General features: G+C 42.6%; 1 protein-coding gene, 1 long non-coding RNA gene and 1 pseudogene across 5 annotated transcripts in view; 2 read left to right on the top strand and 1 right to left on the bottom strand.

Annotated features, from left to right (window-relative positions):
* ATP8B1 (ATPase phospholipid transporting 8B1) overlaps nt 1-8,024 on the top strand; it is a 112,699-nt gene extending 104,675 nt beyond the window's left edge. For all 4 annotated transcript variants that reach the window (XM_053913401.2, XM_053913400.2, XM_053913399.2 and 1 more), the window contains exons 24-28: nt 605-688; nt 1,367-1,612; nt 1,914-2,052; nt 3,977-4,107; nt 6,403-8,024. In XM_053913401.2, coding sequence (XP_053769376.1) covers nt 605-688; nt 1,367-1,612; nt 1,914-2,052; nt 3,977-4,107; nt 6,403-6,627 — 825 coding nt within the window. In that variant the 3' untranslated portion in view covers nt 6,628-8,024. The remainder of the gene's footprint in view (nt 1-604; nt 689-1,366; nt 1,613-1,913; nt 2,053-3,976; nt 4,108-6,402) is intronic.
* Nucleotides 8,025-9,059: 1,035 nt separating this feature from the next.
* Nucleotides 9,060-9,612, top strand: LOC112322692 (large ribosomal subunit protein eL21-like; annotated as a pseudogene).
* A 2,311-nt stretch (nt 9,613-11,923) lies between these two features.
* Nucleotides 11,924-14,050, bottom strand: LOC139440324 (uncharacterized). The gene is made up of 2 exons (XR_011650489.1): nt 13,794-14,050; nt 11,924-12,837 (listed from the first exon to the last, which is right to left on the bottom strand). It is a non-coding gene; the product is annotated as an uncharacterized lncRNA (long non-coding RNA).
* Nucleotides 14,051-14,226: the final 176 nt, after the last annotated feature.

Raw genomic sequence — 14,226 nt, 5'->3', positions numbered from 1 at the left:
AGGAAATCTGAATGATACTTGTGTGCTTTTGAGTGGTTGGTTTTTTTTTTTAAGATTTTATTTATTTATTTTTAGAGAGAGGGGAAGGGAAGGAGAAAGAGAGAGAAACATCAACGTGTGGTTGCCTCTCACACACCCCCTAGTGGAGACCTGGCCTGCAACCCAGGCATGTGCCCTGACTGGGAATTGAACGAGTGACCCTTTGGTTCACAAGCCAGTACTCAATCCACTGAGCTACACCAGCCAGGGCATTGAATGGGTTTTATATATTCTAATTTGTTAAGGGACATAAGGGTTTGAACGCTGATTGCATTTCCGGCTTTATTCAAATAGAATAGACTTCGTTCCTAAAAACTTTTGGGGGTGCGTCATCCTCACTTATTTAAGGCGAAAATTGGTTTCTGTGGAATGGTTTTTTATTCTGCCCATTACATGGAAACAAAGCCATGCCATCCGCAGGTGCAGAGGAGGGGTGTTTGCCATGGCAGCAGCCCCCACTCAACCTGGGGTCATCCTGCTTTAACAGAGCAGGTGAGTGAATGCATGTCGACGAGGCTGGCACTATGTCTTGGGTGATGACACGGGCTCTGTCCTCTCCTTGTAGACTGCGTACGAAGACTGGTTCATCACCCTCTACAACGTGCTGTACTCCAGCCTGCCCGTGCTCCTCATGGGGCTGCTTGACCAGGTAGGAGCCATGTGCTGGCCTCTTAGGGAAGTTCAAAGCAAGTACAGTACTTCGAGGCATTCTTCTGGGTTTTCACTTGGTTCTGAGTAAACTGTATTACAGTTCTGTTGTCAGGCAACAAGAGGAACGGCTGTGCTTCTTGTTGAATTGTAATAAGAGAGGATTTCTGTGCCTGGGTTGAATTCACTGAGAAGTTTATAAATCTTCCTTTGGACGCTAAGGCTTTCTTGATATGTCTTTATAATAACTTACTCATTTTTAAAGTAAATTATTTTAACACTTTCCAAAACTTATTAATTCCCAATTTAGTTCACATTTTATCTCATAGTAATTCTTAGAGAAAGTGCTTTAATGCAGAAAAAGAATAATTTGGAATTAACTCATTAACCTGTATGTGAAAATACTTTCCCCGAGCATAAGAAACAATATATTCTCTGAGAAGGCAAAAATAGCCTCCCTTCATGTTTTTGATGTTAGTAATTTGCTCTTTCCATAAATAGCAAAATAATACACTTCCGTGGACTAAAGTAATGAGGTTGAAGTCTGCACACTGAAACTATTCTTTAGTTTTGGCCTTCATGAAACCTAAGCTGAAACCTTTTGTGACAGATAAGTTGTATTTCTCTGAGTTCTTTGGTTCCTGATGGAAAGTACACAACTCTTGTGTTTCCCCTTAAGGACGTGAGTGACAAACTGAGCCTCCGATTCCCTGGATTGTACACAGTGGGACAAAGAGACTTATTGTTCAACTATAAGAGATTCTTCGTAAGCTTATTGCACGGGGTTTTAACGTCGATGATCCTCTTCTTCATCCCTCTGGGAGCTTACCTACAGACGGTGGGGCAGGACGGCGAGGCGCCTTCCGACTACCAGTCTTTCGCTGTCACAATCGCGTCTGCTCTCGTGATAACAGTCAATTTCCAGGTGCGTGGTTTAGTCCCCTGTTCTCAGTGTCTGTTGGTACCTGTATTTCCTTACACAGACCAGTGGGCACACCCAGCTGGCTCCCAGCCCCGCTCCAACTGAGCCTCTGCCACTTTACAATATATGAAGGCTGTTTTCACCCCTTGTAACCAAGCACACTTCCTATTTCTTGCCTGAGCCAAGGATAGTTTGATTGTTAAGATTCCAGCCAAATCATGCCTACATTGCTGAATCCTTAGATTCCCTATGTCTTGCTAACGCCCCAAAGTGAGAGCTCTGTTTTTCTCTGGTCTCCCAACAGATTGGCCTGGATACTTCTTACTGGACTTTTGTGAATGCCTTTTCAATTTTCGGAAGTATTGCACTTTATTTTGGCATCATGTTTGACTTTCATAGTGCTGGAATACACGTTCTCTTTCCATCTGCATTTCAATTTACAGGTGGGTATCTTCTCAATTCCAAAACTAAATGTACAGAGAAATATGATTAGAGTCTGATACAACCTCGGGGTAAGTAAAAGCACAGGCTGTACATCACTGCTGGTGAAGAGTAATGTCCTGAGTGGAAACTGAGCGGCGGCGGTGGGTTGGAAAGGTGGTTACGTGATGGGAGGGAAGCAGATTAGAACAAACTTCAGATACTATCGTGTATCTGTTAAATTTGATGAAAGCTCTCCCTCCCATAAAACCTAATATTGGTAGCTTATTGGGAAATTGAGAATACATGTATTGCTGGCAGCGCTGTAATATGGTTTAATTGTTCCAAAACACTATCTAAAGATACATAATGAACTATAATATTGTTTGTACATTTTGATCAGTATTTCCACTGGGGGAAAATACTCTAAGGTAAAACACACCAAATTTTGGAAAGGTAATCGTTACAAAGATTGTACCACAACATTTCCAGCTATTTTTTTTAATGGAAATATCCCAAAGACCTAAGAATATCAAATTACCTAGTCAAAGTAAGAATCCCATATGAGAGAATTCTAGAACTCAGAAGTGGGCTACATCATTGGAGATACGTATGCAAAGAAATAAATACAGTTATAGAAAACAAAAGAGTTTACAACTGTATAAAATACATGACAGCCCCTGCCAGTGTGGCTCAGTTGGTTGGGTGTCGTCCTGTAAACCAAAAGGTCATAGGTTCAATTCTCAGCAAGGGCACAGAGGAGAGGCAACTGATCAATGTTTTTTTTTTCCCTTCCTCCCTCCCCGCTCTCTAAAAGTAAATAAATAAAATCTTTTTAAAAATGTACATGACAAATTGACAAATGCTAGAATGAGTTTGCACTAATATCATAAATATTATAAATAAATATCACGAATTGCAAATTATGAGCTTCTTACTTTGAATAGTGTAGCTTGGATTTACAATGGCCAAAAAAAAAAAGAAAACCACAAACGCATAAACTTGTTTTCCTGTGAAAGATTAGTTTTTTGTTTTGTTTTGTTTTACGACCAGTTGTTGGATTGTAAAAGAAGTTGCTGTGGCAACCCTCTTCTTCTTGGGATTGAGATCATTTTTTATTGTTGCATTTTTCTTTACTGACTCTGTTTTAAAATTTCAGTATCCAGGGCTTTAGAGTATTCCCATAGGGAGTGGTTTTTAAACCCATTGAAATTTATCAGCATAAAAACTGCATTTAAAGAATAAAGACCACTATTTTTAGAAACCTACAGTGTAAATACAGGAAGTGTGACAAATTTGGCAAATCTATGATTGCCTGGTTGTATTACAGAAGTGAATCATTACTGCCACTGACGTAAACCAGAGGCCGAACTGCAGTGGAAAACGCCTGAGTTGGATGTGGGTCTTAATTCAGAGTTGCCATTGCTAGTTTTCTTGTCTGGAGCAAATTACTTCTCCACGGCTCAATTTCCTTATGTAGTAAAGAGGGAAACACTCATCTCTCAGAACTGATTTCAATGGCCTGATCTGTATAAAACACCTAGAACAAAGCCTATCACACCAATGGCAGTACCCGTTAATATTTGGAATTTCAAACCAAAACCAGAAATTGGGAAGTGCTGTTTTTTTTTTAAGTTACTGAAAAAATTCAGAAGTCGAGATTGCCTAATTTCACATTTTTAATCAATGCAATGTTAACAAATACACATTTTTCTTCCTAATTTTTTCACTTCTGCACACTTCCCTTGTTCCAAAGCATTTACCTTCCAAATCTGGCTTTGCTTAATCTGATTTTAAAATGCTGATTCCTTGAGCAGTGATGGGATGATTTGGGAGGGGAACCTGGCTGTAAAACTTCACAGCAGAGAACCCAACTACAGACTCTGGACCAGCAACTACTCCCTGAGGGTGAAAGGGCCCCGTGACTCCTTCTCCGGTTTCTTACAGGCACAGCTTCCAACGCCCTGAGACAGCCCTACATTTGGCTGACCATCATTCTGACTGTCGCAGTGTGCCTGCTGCCCGTCGTTGCCATTCGCTTCTTGTCCATGACCATTTGGCCATCAGAAAGTGATAAGGTACAGGGAAGAAAAAGTCTTTCTCCTTACTCTGAGTGCCCCTCACAGAAGTCAAAAAAGCATTCCCCGAGAACAGCTTTCCGGCACAATTCTAAGCTCTTGGGAAGTTTGGTGTGAACATTTTTAATGACTACACCTCTTTCTTTAACTCCATCTTGCAAGTAAGTCCTTTGGGAATTGCATTTTTGTTTGCTTGCTTTTTATTACAAAAATTACCAAACGTAAAAGGGAGAATAGTATAGAACCCCCATGTTTCTATCCTATCAATTTAACAATCACACACACTGTTAACATTCTGCCATACTGTTACAGAACAGACCTGGGGGGGGGGCGGTGAACGATATACTATTACCGAAAAAAGGACCCTCCCTTTTTTCTCCGAGGGTTCCCCCCCGCACTAGGTTTGACTTGCCCGTCGCCAGAAGAAAGGCACCTCTCAATGCCAGAGATTGGTGAAAAGGAAAGGAATTACTTATTTAAAAGTTATACAGACTTAGAGTAATGACTTAATGTCTTCACTAAAATACTAAAGTTCTTTAGAATACCCACAGACGCACACAGCCTTTCCTTCTCCCCTTTGCCCAGTCGGGGGTACCGTGTCTCAGGAAAAGAAGTAGAAGTCCGTGGTTCAGGCAGCCCCTCAGTTCTGGAACCATCAGCTGTGTGGCTGCTGCAATCTCCAGTTAGTCCAGAGCCATATGGCACCTTCTCATGGCCCACCAGCAAGAGTCCTTTCTCCCCTTTTCTTCCAGCCAAAGTCTCCACTGCTGCCTAAGCCACATGGCAAAAAGGGAGCACCCCAAAGCCAGTGGTCCCAACCTATCCCCCAAAGCCGCGGGGTCCTCCCCTTTTTGGCTGCCACACCTGGGTTTAAATCCCAGCGCAAATCTTCCTCTGCAGCCCCATTTCTGACTCCTCCTACAGTCAGTTACACCTGCCAGCATCCCTGTATTCTTCCAGCTTTACTGGGCTGCCACAGTAAGTCGGGGCAGGTGTGCCCGCATGGCGTGGAGCCAATCATCTCCAAGCTCTCATACAGGCGCTGTAACCAGGGGGAGTTGCTTCCCAGTTACATCTTGGGTGGAAGTCACTTCTCTGGCTCAAAGCATGGCCACAGCTATTTAACATAGCTATAAAACCAGTTAAAGGTTATAGATATGTTAAATGACCATGCCAGAGGTTAGCTGCACAGCTGTTGCGATGCAACACAACTCTCAATGGCCCTGCTGCATGTGTCCCATCCCACAGCTCAGACTTATGGGGGTGAGGACATTTTATATATCTATATATTAGAAAAATAAATATATATTTATATATAAATATTAGAAAAAATATATATTTTTTCTGGACACCCTGAGTTCTGGACCCCATTACAAATCCCTATTTGGGGCCCCCTCTTGGCTGCACCCTGTTATAATACAAATAGATTGGAGTGTTTTTCTTCATTTAAAGAAAAATGGCACCTTGTACCTGGATCCTTTGAGATACAAGTAACAGAAAGCTGTGGCTGAACAAGAATGTATCACCTCAACTCACATGATAATTAGCAGCCTTCAGGCTCTGTTGATGAGCAACTTAATGTCATTAAAAAGTATGGCGGTTCTTTCCATCCCTCCCCTCTACTATCTTATTAGCTTCATGTTAAATCCAGAGGTCGGCTCTACAGCAGCCCGGGGCAATGCGTCATCACTACACGTCCATTTCCAAGGGACTGCTGTTATGTTATCACTTTCGCTTGGGAGCCTGGGAACTTTTCATGGAAGGGTCCAGGGCACTTCCCTCCAGTCTCATTGGCCAGAATTAGGTCACATGCCCATTGATGGCTTAGTACCGAGCAAGGAAAATCAATCAGTGCCAGCCCTGGGAGTGGCCTCCACATCCCGGAGGGATGCGGCTGTATGGGAGAGGGGTTCCTGGATAAACTCAGTTTCCATCGGAGAGTAGGTGCCAAGCGGACAACCTGCAGTAACCCCTGGATCCCCCTTTCCACTGACCACTGACAAGTGTACGCAGGAGCAACAAGGGGAAGAGTTTTCTCCTGAACCGGTCTGACTTAAGCATGGGAAAGAGTAGAGTTAGGTTCCCCATCTTCTAGCTCTGACACCTTGGAAACCTCACATAACCTCCCTTTCCCTCTCCCTCTCAACATGGTGTGGGTAAGCCAGTCCAGCTGCCCCATTCATGCTCGCGCCGGCCTCCCTCCTTTCGGCCAGACTTCCTCTGCCATTGCAGGCCTTCAGCGCCACTTGGTCAGCCAGTTCCGTGTAGCTTTGCCCCGTCTCTCTCCCTCTGTAGATTCAGAAGCATCGCAAACGATTAAAAGCGGAAGAGCAGTGGAAGCGGCGGCCAAATGTGTTCCGTCGCGGAGCGTCGTCCCGGCGCTCGGCCTATGCCTTCTCCCACCAGCGGGGCTACGCGGACCTCATCTCCACGGGGCGCAGCATCCGCAAGAAGCGGGCGCCCTTGGACGCGATTATCGCCGATGGCAGCGCGGAGTACAGGCGGACGGTGGAGAGCTGAGGCTCCGGCCCCACGCTGGCCAGCGGCGAAGTGGGCGCGCAGGGGAGATGTCTATTTTTTTAATGAAACTCTCAGGACTATTTTTTTAAAACTGAAGTAGTCACAAGGATTTCGAAGACGTAACCTTGATGACAAACTACTTGGGTTGGGCTATTAAGCAATAGCTAAGCCAAGAAAACCTTTTTTAAAGTCCTATTGTTCAACTGTTTATGTTCCTCAAGATTCAAAGGGAACTTTCTAACCCAGTCTCAATCTAGGACAACAGAATTAGAAAATGCATTTCGATTCAAATGGTATTGGATTATTAAATTAAAATTCGATTTTTCAGCCTGGGATCTTCAGCTAGAAATTCCCAGGGATCTTTTCTTTACGATGGTAATGACAAAAGGTTCGTGAATGTTCGCCACCTGGGAGCTCCGTGGTCCACGGCTTTTACAGAGTTGTCAGTGGGCTGCATGTTCTCCTGTTCTCCAACTGGTTTAATAACGCCGTTCCATCCAGGAAAACTAGTCCAAATTTCCTAAGTACAAGGTTTCCATCTGTTTCCGGTTACTGTGAGGTTAAAATAGCACATTGCATACCTTTTCTCCTACTATTCCGTGTTAGTTTGGCTACTTCTTGTAGCACCAGGTGAGTTCATTCCCTACTTTCATGAAAAATGCACTTAAATATTTATGGGCTTTTTAAAAAGTTTTTTAAAAAAACTGAGGATATCAGTGATAAACTGCAGAATATTTTGCAAAGCTTTCTTTTGAAAAGCAAACCTTGTGCCTGCCTGTATGTAAAGTATTTTATGAGAGACTTGAACAGACACCTCTTTTTCACTTACGTCTTGAGAGAAAAGGCTGTCGGTAGCCACAGGTCTAAGACTGAGGCAAAAGTGATTTTTCCAGAAGCTTTTCTCATTCCAGGTCTTTCACAGTTTCCGTGTTTTAGCAAGGATGCAGATTTAGTGAGGATGCAGAAGTGTCTTCAACGATTGTTCTTCAGGCTGCAGATGCTCACATTACCTGTCCCACTGAATTCCTAGGAGGGGATCTCAGTGTGTACATAGTTTATCTTCTATATATGATGAAAGAATGTATGGCTCTTTATGGAAGCAAATTTCTGAAAGTTTACAACTTCTCTTTATCTTGTAAATAAAAAAAAATCGTCAGTGGGTTTTTGTGTGTGTGTAAAGAAAAGTTAGCCTGTGTAATTCTCAGTTTCAGATTTCTCTCCTGTGTCACGAATTGTGGGAAAGGTCGACAATGCAAATGTGTCAAAGACTTACGTTGCTGGGTGCAATAATAACAATTTCAAAATGCAAATATCTTTGGATAAATTATTTCTACATTCTGTAAATCTGAGATGTAATGTATATTTTTGTTTAAAAAATAAAATGATTTAGTAAAATTTTTGGAAAGTATCATCTTTTCAAATATCTTCTAAGTTGGGTGTGTGTTTTACAGTTGCATATATGACGTAAGAATCTAGGCCTGTGAGGCCTCTAATGGGATGGAGGGGTCCTCTGGCTGTGAGAAACAAAGTCAGGGGCAGAGCGCCACGTGTCAGGGGAGAAATGGCTGAGGCAGGTGAGCAAGCGTTAAAGGCAGATGGTATGGATTTATAGACGTGGATGATGAAGTAATGGTAGGACCGAGAGGAGTAAGTCCAGTTCGGAAAGAAGTTTCACGCTGTGGGTCTACTGCTATCAGCCTCGCACCCATGGAGAAATCGTTCGTGAAAGGAAGAGTCCATAGATGTGGCAGACTTGCCACAGCCACCCAGCCTTCAAGAACCACCACCCTGGCCAGTGAGCAGCCATCAACATCAAGGCAAGACCCTCCACCACAACAAGATTACAACTCACTGAAGACTGAGATGATGGTTAGCACTTTATGGCAATATTTTTCAATGTAGGTATGGACACTGTTTTTATGTTTTTAGGTAATGCTCCTGCACACTTAATGGACTATAGTATAGTGTAAACATAACTTTTATATGCACTGGTAAACCAGTAAAGCAGTGTGACTCGCTTTGGGGTGATACTCACTTTATCACAGTGTTCCAGAACCAGACCTGCACTATCAACAAGGGGTGCCTGTGTATCATTTACGCTTCAAAAGATGCTGCTTTTATCAGGCAGAGAAAGACAAGTACCATACGATTTCACTCATATGTGGAATCTAATGAACAAACAGAACTAAAAGGGGGCAGACTCATAGATGGAGAGCAGGATGACAGCAGGTTGGGGGGGCGCTCAGTTAGGGGATGGAGGAATTCAGCAAAAAGGAAAAAGGACTCTACAGTGTGGTGATTGCTGGGGGAGGCTGGTATAGGGGACTGCATAATAATGCAAAAAAATACAATAAAGATTAAATCATAGGTAGGGTGCATGAGTTTCTCCCGGCGAGCGTGATTCCACAGTGTTGAGTTCTAACCTTGAGTCAGCTGAAGTTGCCCAGTGGGTCTGGTAATTCACCAAAATGACTAACACAAAAGGAAAGAGGAGAGGTACCTGTTTTATGTTCTCTAGGCCTTTTAGAAAACATGGAGTTGTTCCTTTGGCTACATACATGCGAATCTACAAGAAAGATGATATTGTAGATATCAAGGGAATGGGCACTGTTCAGAAAGGAATGCCCCACAAATGTTACCATGGAAAAACTGGAAGAGTCTACAATGTTACCCAGCATGCTGTGGGCATTGTCGTAAACAAACAAGGGCAAGATTCTTGCCAAGAGATACGCTCAATGTACGAATTGAGCATATTAAGCACTCAAAGAGTCGAGATAGCTTCCTGAAACGTGGACGGAAAATGATCAAAAAAAGAAGGAAGCCAAAGAGAAAGGTGCCTGGGTTCAACTGAAGCGGCAGCCTGCTCCACCCAGAGAAGCACACTTTGTGAGAACTAATGGAAAGGAACCTGAGCTGTTGGAACCCATTCCCTATGAATTCTTGGCATGATAAGTGTGAAAAAAATAAAAGACTTCTAGACTGATTAATAAAAAAGGGTAAATCATAAAAAAACTGCTTTTTAAAAAAGCTGCTTTAAAAAAGAAAATGGATTTTTAAAAATGGAATTTTCTTGAAATTTTTGTTTTGAACCATATGATTATCTACTCCAAAAATTGAATAAAATGATTTTGAAGCCAAAGAACAGGGTAGTTTGAGTTGATATTTTTCCCACCTAAGTTACAAATCCTCTAAGCCAAGAACCTCCCTGGCCCACAAAGTTTTCACTAGACCAGCACCCCTCAGTAGTTTACATTGCCCTTTTGAGTGACTGGGAATCCCAAGAGTTGCCAGCTTCCTGTTCATGGTTATAGAATGAGAACAGTGTTTTGTTAGGCCTTTCATATTCAAACAGGCTTTGTTTGCCTTCAGGAAAGTCTGGGTAACATCTTAAGGTCAGGTCAACGAAATGGAAGCGCCAACAGAATTTGAATGTTCCAGGCTGAAATATCTATATGGATTTGCCTCTGTGCAGTCCAACCATCAACTAAGATGACCTCAGTAGTAAGATGCACAGGAAGAAATCACTAAAAATGATCAGGAATGTGGCTTCAAAACTTGAATAAAATCCTAATGCAGCTGTTAGTAATAAATATAAGAGGTAGGGAAAGTCTAACATGGAGAGAAATCCAAGCCTTCGGACCAAAGATGGCTGTTGAAGACCTAGGACGTGCCTGCCAAGTTTAAGATATAAGTTATCACTCCTGATAACCTGTTTAGGATCTCCAGTTAGAGAGACCACTGATGTCTCTTTTGGCCCCGAAATTGTGAAACAGAGTCACTCTGGAAGTACTATCATAAGCCCTGAAATATATCCTTGTTTCGTTTCCACCTGGGGGTTAAAGATATTGGATCTGGCTCCTGAGACTAGCACAGGAGGGTTCTTTAGCCTAGCCTTTCTCATTAGAAATCAATTCTCCCAGGTCATCAACCTTTAGAATAGAGGTGGATTTGCTCACTGAGAGTTATCTTGCAGTTTCATTCGAAAGTGCTTCAGCTGAGCCAAAGGGCGTGATAAGCCAGTCTATGACAATCCTATAGGTTGTTTCCGGTTACCATTGGCTTTAGGATTTCCACCTACCTTCAGCTTCCTTACTTAAATTTTGTGTGACCAACATGAAAATGTATGCTACTGAAGAGTTTAATAAATATATCACTAAGGAATATTTCTAAAGGTAGAGTTTTGGTTCAAGTTTCTGGAAAACTAGCATCAAGATTTCATTGCAAACATTTTGAATAAATGTGGAACAAGAAGAACTCTTTTTAATTAACCAGGCTTGTCCAAGACTGGGATTTGTCTCAGGATTTTGTGGCCTGTGGTGAAAATACTTTCATGACCTGTTCCAACAGCAAAAAACCTCATAAAACAAGAAATCATCAGCAGGCCCTCCGAGACCCCTAAGAGCCTTATCACTTGCTAAACTGATGCAATGACTGTTCTTCACACTCACCTGCAGGAGTTCTTCCTCATTGCTCAGAGGCCACAACTCCTCCATTTAAGTGTCTTCACCTTTCTCAAAGGCTACCCCAAATTCCACATTGTACCCGAAAGAATGCAATGAAGAAATTTGCTCAGGCTGATGTTAATTGTGCTTTTAGAAAGCAATGACTTGCCAGGGCACATACAGCCTCGCAAGCATGTAGGGGGGTTGGGGTGGATCCTGAGAGCAAAAGGAAGTCACGGAAGGTTGCCAGTTCCAGGGTGGAATGATTGGGTGTGTGTAAGTGTCCACCCTGGCTGGAGTGTAGAGATTAGACTGGAGAGCTGAGAAGGATCCAAAGCACAGGAAGGATTTTACTTGCATTGTAATAGAATGATGGGCACTGAAGAAGGAAACTTTGAGGGTTCTATGGGAGGACTGTCAGAGAGCTTCTATGTAATGGCACAATGGTAAAGACAGGTCATTTGCTCAGAGCTAGAGCAAAAGATCTGCAGAGCCTGCGACATTCAGACTCTGGCCAGATTGCTCCAGGGTGCAGGGGTGGGGTGAGGGTGGGGAATGGGGCAGGTGCACCGGCAGCCATCAATAGTTTGGTTGCAGGCTTAAAGGTTTGATGCATGCAGGATCACGGAACAAAAGAATAACAAGGAATAACTATTAATAATTTTTGTTTGGTATTTAAGTAAAAATAAAAGACACATTTTTCACTTTTACCAAAAACTTTATTGAACAGCATATTCACTGTTTTGTTCCACTACCTTTGGCCATCTTTCAGGCAACTTCATTATTCCATCTTCCCAAAACTTCTTATCTCTTTCAGCAAACAACTGTTCCAGATGCTTTTTGCAGTCTTCCAGGGAATTGACATTTTTTCCATTAAGAGAATTTTGTGATGACAAAAATAAATGGAAATCTGAAGGTGCAAGGTCTGGTGAATACCACAGAGGAAAGAACTTCCCAGACAAGCTGGGAAGCCAATAGTTTTTGCCTGGTCATCAAAGAAACACGAAGTCTTGTGTTATCCTGATGGAAGATTATGTGTTTTCTGTTTACTAATTCCAGAAGCTTTTCATGGAGTGCTGCTTTCAGTTGGTCTAATTGGGAGCAGTACTTGTTGGAATTAATTGTTTGGTTTTCTGGAAGGAGCTCATAACAGAAGACTCCTTCCCAATCCTACCATATATACAACATCATCTTCTTTGGATGAAGACGGCCTTTGGTGTGGTCAGTGGTAGTTCATTTCACTTGCTCCACAATCTCTTCCGTTCCACACTATTGTAAAGTATCCATTTTTCATCGCTGTTTACAATTTGTTGTAAAAGCAGAATGTTTTTGTTGTTTAAGTAGAGAATCGCATGCAGAAATATGGTCAAGAAGGCTTTTTGGTCAAGAAGGCTTTTTTCACTTAACTTATTGTGGATCCCAAATATCGAAGTAGGTAACGTAACCAAGCTAGTATAAATGATTTTCAACGCTTGATTTGGATATTTTGAGTATGCCGGCTATCTCCCCATGGTATAATGTTTATTGATCTCAATTAATGTCTCAATTTGATCGCTATCAACTTCCCCTGGAAGATAGTCCAGTGAGAAATCGCCAGCACAAAACTTCGCAAACCACTTCTGACACATTCGATCGGTCACAGCACCTTCTCCATACACTGCACAAATCTTTCGGTGCGTTTCAGTTGCACTTTTACCTTTCTTGAAATAATAAAGCATAATATGCCGAACATGTTGCTTATTTCTTTCCATCTTCAATAATAAAATGGCTACACAAAAATTCAACAATTTTGATAAGCTTTTTTAAATGCATGCTGATATGACAGCTGTCACAATATAATCTAACAAAATTGTTTCACATGAAGTTAAAGACAACTAAGTGCTATTAGAGCCAGCTTATGGGGAAACCTAACAAACTCTTTGGCCAACCCAATATATCCTACTTCAGAAAGTTCACTAGATGCCAAGCACATACTAGGCATTTCTGCATGTTTGATCTCACATCAACCTCACAGCAACCTTTCCAAAGAAAGATTATCATCATTTTACAGTAAAAAAAAAAAAGTCTGTGGCTCAGAGAGGTTAAGGAGGAACCCAAGCAGGGTAACTAAGTCCTGAGTCCTACGGTAATATACAGGTATACCTTGGAGGTGTGGGTTCTGTTCCAGATTGCCAAAATAAAGTGATTATTACAATAAAGCCAGTCATAATATTTTTTGCACGTGGAGAGTCTTGCCTTCAATTTCTAAAAAACGCAACATGTGCAGAGCCAATTGACGCCAAGTGCAATAAAACTAGGGATCTTAATGATAAGCCCCAACTGCACAAAATTATCATTATTCCACCCCCCTTAAAGGGTGGGCATGCATCTAGCGGCCCTTCAACATCTCGTTTTGGGTTTTGGTTTTTTTTAAGAACGAGATCATAGAAGTGCTTACAAGCAAGCAGTTCACAAACATAAAGCCCAGGAATCACTGAGCGAAATTAACCAGCAAACCTAGGTGCTTATAATGAACTCTACAACAGAAAAGAAAGTTAGGTTTTCAGTAAGTTACTAGTTACATCTTAATTATAAGTTTAGCTTTCCGTTTTCAGTGTCAAGCTGGTTTTAAAGCTTACCGAGATTTTGGGGCAGTTAAACGTATTCGCTAATTAAGCGAACACCAAGCTTCCCGCCCCGGTTCCAGGCCCTGGGAACCCAGAAAGGAGCCCTCGAGGCACTTACAGTGACTGCCCCTTCTCTCTCCGAAGGCTGTTTTGAGAAGCAAATAACTGAATGCTGGAGAAAGCTCTAAAGACGTCCGGAGATTTGCTGGAAGATGATGCTGGGAGAGCAGTACTCCGACCACCAGCACATCACACTGTTCACGTGTACGGATACCGCGCAGCCCGAAAAGCACCACTAGGTGAGGGAAACGCGGAAGTGGCTCCGAGATAACCTGGAGGCGGCGGCGGCAGGGGCGTCGCGTACCCAGCGCTCGAGCTATGGTGGCCGCGAGTGTCAATATACTTTTAGGACGGCGATTCGCATCTGGCTCATGACGGAGTGATAAAGGATGTCAATAGAGACACTAGGGCAACCCTGAGTGGGCGCGGAGGTAGAACATCGAGGAGCACCGGAAGGGGGCGCCCGGAAGCTGGCCAGAGTCGGAGGAGGA

This window comes from Desmodus rotundus, chromosome 10, assembly GCF_022682495.2.
Source record: "Desmodus rotundus isolate HL8 chromosome 10, HLdesRot8A.1, whole genome shotgun sequence".
NCBI classification, from domain to species: domain Eukaryota; kingdom Metazoa; phylum Chordata; class Mammalia; order Chiroptera; family Phyllostomidae; genus Desmodus; species Desmodus rotundus.
This window is presented reverse-complemented; position numbering and strand designations above follow the sequence as displayed.